General features: G+C 38.7%; 1 protein-coding gene across 1 annotated transcript; it reads left to right on the top strand.

Moving 5' to 3' along the window:
* The first annotated feature begins 2973 nt into the window (after nucleotides 1-2973).
* On the top strand, nucleotides 2974-5281 carry LOC134672552 (sedoheptulokinase-like). Its single transcript, XM_063530494.1, has 2 exons — nucleotides 2974-3490; nucleotides 4157-5281. The coding sequence occupies exons 1-2, from the start codon at nucleotides 3201-3203 to the stop codon at nucleotides 5262-5264; spliced, it is 1398 nt and encodes a 465-aa protein (XP_063386564.1). The 5' UTR covers nucleotides 2974-3200; the 3' UTR covers nucleotides 5265-5281.
* The last annotated feature ends 4745 nt before the right edge of the window (nucleotides 5282-10026 follow it).

The following is a 10026-nucleotide window of genomic DNA, read 5'->3' on the forward strand; positions in this document are numbered from 1 at the left end:
TCGCTCATGATTCCACAGACTACGTTACAAAATTGTACTTATTGTCTGAAACATTTTTATGATAACGTTGGTAGAATGGATCCTGTATCATATACTCTGTCAACATAGAGGTACTTCTATGTCTGTCAAGCAATTTCCGTCAGTAAAAAAAAAATTGTCGGTTGCGCGTATTCGACCGCGTGCATAGTCCATAGATCTAGTATATTTCTATAGATAGGCTATACGCGTGCGCCCGTGAGGGACAGAACATACGCAATGCGACTAAATTAAAAACACGTTTTATCATACCAAAAACAACCTACGTAATTTGGTCGGGTTATTTGTTTCCCACCATAAACCATACTAAATTTACGGTCGGGAATTTAAAAAAAAAGCAATAATAACGCTTTCTCTCCTACTCCTATTGAAAGTTCCATATTAAGCATCTCGTTCGGTCGTCTCCCAGCTCTACCATTTCATCTCTATAGTATTGTACTTCTACGTCATAATTTCATAGAAGTTATCAGCAGGCATTAAGTCCGCCATTTTTACTTGTATTGTGCAATAAAGGTTAAATACATTGAATAAACAAATATCGGTCGGTAGAGGGTACACTGAAAAAAATATGAGCTATCGAGCACACATCAAAATAATTTCATTAAGATTAGGTAACTGCTATTACAATATCAACGAATGTACGTTCGTATAGTTCATAAATTTTACTGCTTGGTTCAATAGGCTCATATGGAACTGTTTAAAGCATTAAACGTTAATGCAAATTCAATTGTTTTAAACGATTTTTTTTCTCAGTGTAGAGTCTGTTCAGTCGTGAAATGTATTGGGCCCCTATACATTCCACGACTCTTTTCTTTCCGCACAAACTCCACCTATATATAGAAGCCCATAGTCTGGCGCGCACTTGGTTGGTCTCTGAAGCTTTTGACCCTGGATAATAATGGGATCGAATAGCATCAAGAAAGATTTTTTTTTTATCTACGTATTTAGAAGGAGCCTTTATCTATGGGACATGTCGGCTCCGTTGGGCCTCTACATTACATTACTCTACATTACATTAGTGTTGCTATAAAGAAATGGTACACGAACTTCGCATGTTTAGATAGGGGTTCCGCCAATATCGACTGGAAAACCCCAACATCTGTTGCTGTATAGCCCCCAGCTTCAAATAATTGTGCCCTCTTGTCCCGAGTCCGAACACATTCCATTAAAAAGTGCTGTACATCCTCCACAGAGTCGCAGATATCGCAGTTGGGCGACTCTGCTTTCCTCATCAGATGAGCAAACTTATTTAATGGAATGTGTCCGGACCGAAGCCTGTGAGCACGTACAATATTCGCCCGGTTTAATTCAGCAACTTCCCACCAGGGTATCCGAGGAGGCTCACATTGAATGGTCTTGTACCAGATTCCTTTCTCATGCGATCTTTCATCAAAAAACTCCTTCCAGCGACCATACATTTTACTTTTATACTTTGCGAGTGTTTCTGAGAAGTCTGGAGCGACATCAAACTCAATTCCCTCAGAAGCAGCCGCTGCCGCCAACCGGTCAGCCTCCTCGTTTCCCGCCAAGCCGATATGTGACGGAACCCATTGTATTTTCAAACACCTTCCGCAATCACGGAGCTTAAAAATTTGCATCAAGATTTTGTACGCCAGCGAAAAGCACCGTTCGCCTGAGGCACACCGGTTTAAATGCTGAATGGAGCTTTTACTGTCCGTGAAAATTGCCACATTGGGATAATTTTGATTTTCAACAAACATTAAAGCCTGATAGATCGCACTGAGTTCCGCGGCCATTATAGAAACTCCAGTTGAAATTTTATATTGTGCTCTTGTGGCACTAAAAGGATCAAAAAAGGCAGCCCCTATTTTTTTACCGCACTTCGACGCATCAGTGAATATTCTATAGAAACTGATATATTTTCTATTCAGTTCTTGAACCACAAGAACGGTATTTTATTAATATATATCAAGAAAGATATTTTCGCTGACTCTATTTTTTTTACAAAATCTGTAAATATCAATAGTCGTTAATTAAACAATCAAGGATGGTCTCCTAAGATCATTTTCGAGTACCTAGAGCACGGAATCTATCTAGTGGCTGTCCTCCGTGCCACATTAAAACACGTACGTGTACATTAAGTAGTTACTTTTACTTGCGATGGCTAAAAATAAAATCCTATATTAATTATTAATAGCTACCACCAAAAGTAGTTCACAACAAGCCTTTGTATAGTAATAGTAGCGCCAAACTTATAAAGGCTCCTCTTCACGTTGGGCCAACGCCAACGAGGGACGCAGCCATGCGGTAGAATGAGATAGCAATATCACTTGGTCCCTCTAACGCATAAATGCGTCCCTCGTTGGCGTTGGCGTTGGCCCAACGTGAAGAGGAGCCTTAAAAGAATGTCAATAACTTTACCTACCTAATGTCGCCGTAAATAATGAAAGTACCTTACGTAGGTACTTTACGCTGAAGTGAAATTTTAATCGTATTATCACTAATAGATAACTTACGTTATTACATTACACTCATTAATAACCGTAAATTACTTAGGTACCTACGTACATACCTAGTGGGTTAAGTTAAAACACATCAGCAGTCGGCATTCATAAAAAAATAAAAATATAATGATTAATGATGATTGAATGATGATATAGACATTACAGTCACAGATATACGTATAGTAGTTATTTATTGATTAGTAGTAAGTAAACGCAAATATTTTATGCTCTTATAACTTTTATTGCTCACTGTAGGTACCCACTTGAGCCACCTTAACTAGCCTTTTGTAACATAATTAAATTAAAAAATTATTACAATCTGCCAAAATGTTCCTTTGTTTCTATTTGTATCGGTTTTGTATCAGTCAACATGATTAATATTTATAGGGTGTTAGTCAGTTAATCGCTGAAGTGTAAGATAAACAAACTGCTGCTCGTGATAAACGTTGTGTTTACGTAACAAACGCGAGGCCGCTATCTCGCCTAGCTAGAATGAAATAAGTAGCGCTCTCCGGTGCGGCGACGGCGGCGCGCGACGCCCACCTCCCGCCGCGCGTCGCTCATGACCAGCCGGCCCGACTGCCGCAATCTAGCAAAAGCAATCAAATTCACATGTCGTCTGTCAGCTTTGTTTGATCTATACCTAGCGGTCTAAATAAGTGTTCTATTAAAACAAAACTATCATTCGAAACTGTGACCATGGCCGACAAGGAATATATTCTCGGAATGGACATAGGGACCACTTCAGTTAAAGTGTGTGTATACGATCCCGATACGAAAGAAATAATTGCTAAACAAAACAAGGATACTGCAGCCAACATTCCCAGTGACCAAGGCATCGAGGGGAACAAGCAGGATGTACCAAAAATAGTTTCAGCTGTGCACTACTGCGTGTCTCGACTGCCGAGGGATGTTCTGCGGCATGTTAAGAAAATTGGTGTTTGCGGCCAGATGCATGGAGTAGTGCTGTGGAAGAACTCGGAGAACAAGTACGTAAACTATTCTAAAATTAACCCCACTCAGAAAATACAAAATTAAAATCAAACCACATACCTCCACACTTTAAAGTTTTCAACACTTCTCGCATTCTAGAGGCGATGCGAGTAATAAATAAAAATAAAAAACAACTAGTTACTGACATAGCTATTAATTAGGCAATCTTCTACTACAAGACTGATTATTATTAGAACTCTCAATGTTATTCAATGTTGTGTATGTTCTATTTACTTATTTAATTAAAGAAAACAGTAGGTAAGTACTTAGATCGATTATAATTACTATGAAAGTTATTTTAAGACAGCTCTAATCTACTAAGATCGACTTTGAAATTAAAACCTCATTAATATGCATTCCACGCCGCAGATACACGATTAATTTTCTGAATGATAATTAGTTACATGTCGTATATTACACAACGAAACATATGGGTGGGTGGTCTTAAATGCAAACACGCAAAGCCAAAGGGAAACTGAAGGAAAATTGACTATCTCAAGGAAAACATCCGGTTCGGGTTGTCGGAAGTACGGTCGGGGTATATCGTTTCGCGCGTATCCCTTTCCCTTTTGGTAACTTACACCACGCAAATCGCGGCTTAATCTCAAATGACTGTAATAAAAGCGAGCCTAGAGAATAAATGAGTTTTCGTTTCATTTCAGAGCTTGGGACAAAGTGGAAAAGGATGGAAACGTGATTAGATTTGAAGCCGTTAGGGAGAACATGTCGGCGTTATACACGTGGCAGGACACGAGATGTAAGCCGGAGTTTTTGGACGCCCTGCCCAAGCCTGATTCCCACCTTAAGTGTTATTCAGGATACGGATGCGCCACGCTCTTGTGGATGCTTAAACATAAACCTGAGAAATTGAAGAACTTCAACTGCTCAGGCACCGTGGAGGACTTTGTAGTGTCAATGCTATGTGACTTGGATGTCCCCGTTATGTCCGACCAAAACGCTGCCAGCTGGGGTTACTTCAATACTGAAAAGAACGAATGGAATGTTGACATATTACAGTCGATCGGCTTCCCGGTCAACCTCCTTCCGAAGGTTGTAAAAAGCGGAGAATTCGTCGGTAAATTGAATTCTTCGTGGAACGGCATCCCCGAAGGCACACCAGTAAGCGCGGCGCTAGGTGACTTGCAATGTTCGATGTTGGCGACTCTAGAAAATTACCAGGACGCTGTCTTAAATATTTCAACATCAGCTCAGCTTGCTATTGTCGCCAATAGCATAACCGACCTCGGTTGCAGCACCGTTGAGCATTTACCTTACTTCGGGAACACATATTTGGTCGTAGCCGCCTCGCTGAATGGAGGAAACGTTCTCGCAACATTTGTAAAAATGCTGCAGCAATGGATGCTGGAATTCGGTTTCCCTATTCCCCAGTCGAAGGTTTGGGAGAAGCTGATTACGATCAGTTCGGCCGCCCCGCCGCCAACGTCGGAAATGAAAATAATCCCTCATTTATTAGGCGAGAGACATGCGCCGACAGCCAAAGTCTCTGTGGCCGACATTGACCTGTCCAACATTCATCTGGCTTCGGTATTTCGGTCGCTGTGTGACAGTTTGATTCAGAACTTGCACTCCATGATGCCTAAAGAAATATTGCGCAACGCGAATATTAAAAGAATAGTTGGGAACGGGTCGGGATTGTCGCGCAACGTAGTTTTGCAGCGAGCCGTGGAGCATTACTACAGCCTGCCGTTGGAGTTTACGTCGGGGGGAGATGCGGCCAAAGGTGCGGCTGTGGCTGTAGTGGGGAAATAAACTATTATAGTCATAATCTCATAATACTTGCCCACACTGTCGTCACTAAATCTGCCGTAAAACCCCATTGTGATATAAGCGCTAAGCGCAAAACATTAGAGCTCTGTAACTTGTAATTAAACTTTGTGTTAAAAAGTACCTAATAGTATACCCATACCGACCGTCATGGTCACAGATATAAATATGAATACAATTTTTTACAATCGGAAAACAATGTATTTTAGTTTTAAGGCTGTGGCCGAGCACAATCATTAGACCAAGCACGGTTGTTATTTATTAGTAGTTTGTGGATATATACCGCTAGAAAGTAGACAATAATCAGGGAATTAAATTTCCTGTTTATATCAATTCAAGTTGAATGTGATGTATGTTGTATGGTTAGGTTCATGTTAGGCTATTATTAAATGTGTATGTCTATAGTCTGTCAAGCCATTTCCGTCAATAGAAAAAAAGCGGTAAATTTTAAAAATACGCGCAAAGCGATATCTGTCGTCCCATAGAAAATTTGAATTTCGTGCCTTTTTCTACTGACAAAGTTGTGCCCAAAGACAGAACCTACTTGTGGGTGAAAACACTTACAAAGGAGTGTCTAAGTTTAAATACCTTGGGTGCACTGTCACTGACACACATACAAGGGAGGACGAAACCAACATCCGAACTCAAAACGCCTTACGCTGCAGTGCTGCGCTCTATAAGGTTTTAGTGTCCAAGCTTCTCAGTAGACATACTAAGCTACGGATCTACAAGACCGTGATCCGCCCCATTCTGATGTATGGGTGTGAGGCTTGGACACTAACACTCAAGGAGGAGAACAGCCTTTTAGTCACAGAACGTAAGGTGTTAAGGAAGATTCTGGGACCCGTTAAAAGAGACGATGGCAGTTGGACGATCCGAAAGAATGCCGAGATAGAACATCTGATAGCCGAGCCGAACATAATAGGTGAGACCAAAGCGCATCGTCTCCGCTGGCTTGGCCATCTCGAAAGGATGGGTGAAGATCGGGCAGCCAAAAAGGCCTACTTGGGTCGACCAAATGGACGCCGTCCTGTTGGTCGTCCTAAATACCGTTGGGCAGATAGAGTGGAGGCAGATCTCCGTGAGCTCGGAGTCGGCGAAAGCTGGCGGGATACCTCTCCTGACCGATCAAAGTGGCGTGCTCTTGTGTTGGAGGCCAAGACTCATTTTGGGTCATCGCGCCAACCAAGTAAGTAAGTAAGTAAGTAGTAAGTAAAGTTGTTTGTCCGACTATATCTCAATGAGATTGAGTCATTATGTGCCTATCTTTACACGTGTAGGCTAACGAAATGTTTTATAAATGTCAGTCTACATTTTTTAACCCTTTGACCGCCGTTGTCCGGTATACAAGACAACCATAGAACGATACGCTGGCGCCGTCGTCTTGTATACAAGACACAAATTCAACCACCGAGTTAATGTGAAAATAATAACATTTGCAATTTCATTTACACTCTTGTTCATATTTTAGGTCTTTGTTTTTTCATTTATTTGCTTTTTAAGCAGCTATATAAATCCATTCTTTTATAATAAGGCTTTTAAAAAAATTGCTCCAATTTTCAATGTTTTTCATGTTCCTCGTCGCCGTTGTCTTGTATAAAAGACAGCTAGGGATGGGAATGTTAACTCGATATGGGAATTTTTAAATTAAATATAAAGTCAGAAATATGTTTTTATTTAAGTATTTTAACACTTGTTAATCGCCAATTTTTTTTTAACGAATAGTAGGTAACTACTTACTAGAATACGTAGAACGAGAGTCAGATAGGTATAACTATATGTAAAGTTCAGGCAGCTTCTTTAGCTGTATAAAGTAGAGTCAGACAAGTAAATTTGCCCTTGTAGATTGTGGACTATTTAATTGCAGAAGGATAAATAAAAAAATTATTGATGTTATTTTATAGCTTATTGGGAAGGGATACACCGCAGCGACCGCTTCGCACAAGAGTGGTACAGATGGACATACCTGTTTATCAGACTTAAGTTTTTTATTATAACATTGAAATTAATGTGTATTTTTATAACAAGTCGTTGAAGGTTTTTTTGGTTAGAGTTTATAGATTAATGTAAACCAAACTGATATTATAATGATAGATTCTAATTCCGGAATAATATCTACACTCATAAAAAATTCAACCCACGTGTAATTTTTACTAAAACAGTTCCGATATATTGACTTTATCGATACATGATGCGCAGCTTTAACGTTACGCCAATAAAGTTTACGTACCGACAAGCGCTTACGCCGTTGACCTAGAGACTATTATTACTTAATCCGCGCGAAAACTGTCCTTGTCGGTCTGCACTGCGGGCAGTCCATGCGCGCCGTTGTCTTGTATAAAAGACTTCTCGTACAGCCTAGTGCGGCGATATCACGTCTTGAATCGACATTGTTTAGTGGTTGTTTTTTATGTTAAATCCCTATATTTTAAACATTTTCGAGTGTAAAACATATGTTTAATTTTGGCAATTTGGAATGAAATTAAAACAGGATAAGAACAAAGCTAAATTAAAAAGATTTTTACCATAAATTGTAAATATCGATATCACTATTTGCAATCCCTAAACTTTTTATTAGTTGTTTACTTAAAATTTGCTCTGGCGTGTGAGTGAGCGTCTTTGCGGACTAGGTCCGGCGGCCAAACCAGACCCAGGTGGTACCAGAGTATGACGCATGATCAAGATTAGCCTTCTGTTTCAGCCGTTTTAGGTTGCAGCCGTTTTAGGTCGCAGCCGGGTCTTAAAGACTCAAGGAAATAGCTTTCTTATTACCTACTACAAAAGGCATGGTTTACCTTGTAAGCGTTTTATCTTGTGAATGTGTTGTAATGTAACAAACTGCTATTTTCAATTCTAATGAAAATTACCAAAATCTGTCTCTGTATGTATACGTAAAACTAGCAGTTCATCTGTCTATTCTCTCTTATTATATTTATGTACACTCAGCAAAACTGTTAGCTTAGCACCCCTGCACACATAGGTTATTTGTATGCAGGGGTGCGCTTGCTGAATGTACCTATACTACCTATACCTACATTTAATAGGAAATGTGACATGGAGAAAACCCTGGCAAAATGTACCCAGCGTAGTTTATGAGAAAATGTTGAATTATTTGATGGGTATTTAAATCGTGTTTAAATTTAGGTTTTTAAGAAAAGTTGTATAACACTAGAACTACCTATGGTAAACCTGAAGGATGCAATGCAAATAATGCAATGCAATCACGCGGTAGAAAATCGATCCTAAATCAGCTGGGCTGATATTGGTGCATCGTACATTTTATAGATAACATACCTATATCAAATTTGCACTGAGTATAGAGGAATATAGTTTGCTTATAAATATATAGTTGTTCGCCGTACGCCGAAATCAAACGTACATAAGATACATTCTACGCCTTATTACAAGGCGATAAGGTGCAAAAGTGTAACCCTATCTTTGAAGTCAAAGGCACTTTGAAAACCTGTCCCGAGATAATGTTATACTTCTTATCTTTAGTAAAATATTTATTACTCATTAAAACGTACCAAAGTTATAAATTGGCTTTTATTCTATTCCAGTAGCGTACAATGCCATAATATTTAGGTAGATAATAATAAATGTCTGTTTAAATAGATACAAGGTGAATACTGAATTTGTATATCGGTAATAGCATAATAGAGGTCAAGCCGTGACAATTTACTTCTTGTGGAAGACGATTGATTTATTTACATCTAAATTAATACATGTTTGTTTTACGTATGCTATGGTATTTTGCTTTTTCATGAGTGTTTAGGTGACTAAAATATAGATGGTCAAGCAAACCTTGTCAGTAGAAAAAGGCGCGAAATTCAAATTTTCTATGAGACGCTATCCTCTCGTGCCTACATTTTTCAAATTTGTCGCCTTTTTCTACTGACAAGGTCTGCTTGACCAAGTTATATGTACTTAATAAAATTTAAAAATATAAAATGCCGCTATCTATGAGACTGTTATCTATCGTCTATAGATAAGTTGATGTCCACTTTAAGTATTATTGAAAAATCTGGTGTGGGGAAAATCATTTTATTTGCACTGCCTTATGCAGAGAATATGTCTTATGACTATAATAGTAAAGTAGCACACTACAATTCTTTGATGTACCATGCCATATCTGTCAATAAAAAGTACCATTTCTTTGACTTAAATAAATTCATTGAGCGCTTCATGCTAGCTCCAAGGAAGGTATTTCTGCCAAAGAAATATTTTGTATACCTAGTGGATTTATTGGCCTATAATATTGAGCCAAATAGATTTAGTAGTGTTATAGCTAATTCTCAGTCAGCTGACAAAGTCAAGGACCCCATGCCAAATTTAAACTAGATTGTAAGACAGCGGAAAAACGCCTGAGTATGAATATTATTCACCAGAATATTCAGGGTTTTTCCAGCAAAGAATTAGAAATAGGTTTATTTTTAGATAATAATAATGTTGAAGTTATGTGTATCACTGAACATTGGCTGAAAGATGGGCAGTTTTTATTTGATTTTGTTAACTTTAAGTTAGTCAGTTTTTTTGCTAGAAAGTCTGCTGTTCATGGTGGTTCCCTGATAATTGTTAAAAATTGCATGAAATCTAAAGAGCGTAAAGATATTGTAAATTATTCCATAGAAAGAATTATCGAAATTTCCTGTGTAGAATTAGAAAAATATATTATTGTATGTGTTTACAGACCACCATCAGCTGACTTCAGCACATTTGAAACTACAATGGAAAGTGTGCTGAAATT

The sequence above is a fragment of the Cydia fagiglandana genome, chromosome 17, assembly GCF_963556715.1.
Source record: "Cydia fagiglandana chromosome 17, ilCydFagi1.1, whole genome shotgun sequence".
Lineage (NCBI taxonomy): Eukaryota > Metazoa > Arthropoda > Insecta > Lepidoptera > Tortricidae > Cydia > Cydia fagiglandana.

What these genes read in the sequence shown, in the direction of transcription:
- LOC134672552 (XM_063530494.1), top strand. Translation starts at nt 3,201, where the DNA reads ATGGCCGACAAGGAATATATTCTCGGAATGGACATAGGGACCACTTCA. An exon ending in TGGAAGAACTCGGAGAACAA is followed by an intron (nt 3,491 to 4,156) that starts GTACGTAAACTA and finishes GTTTCATTTCAG; the next exon opens with AGCTTGGGACAAAGTGGAAA.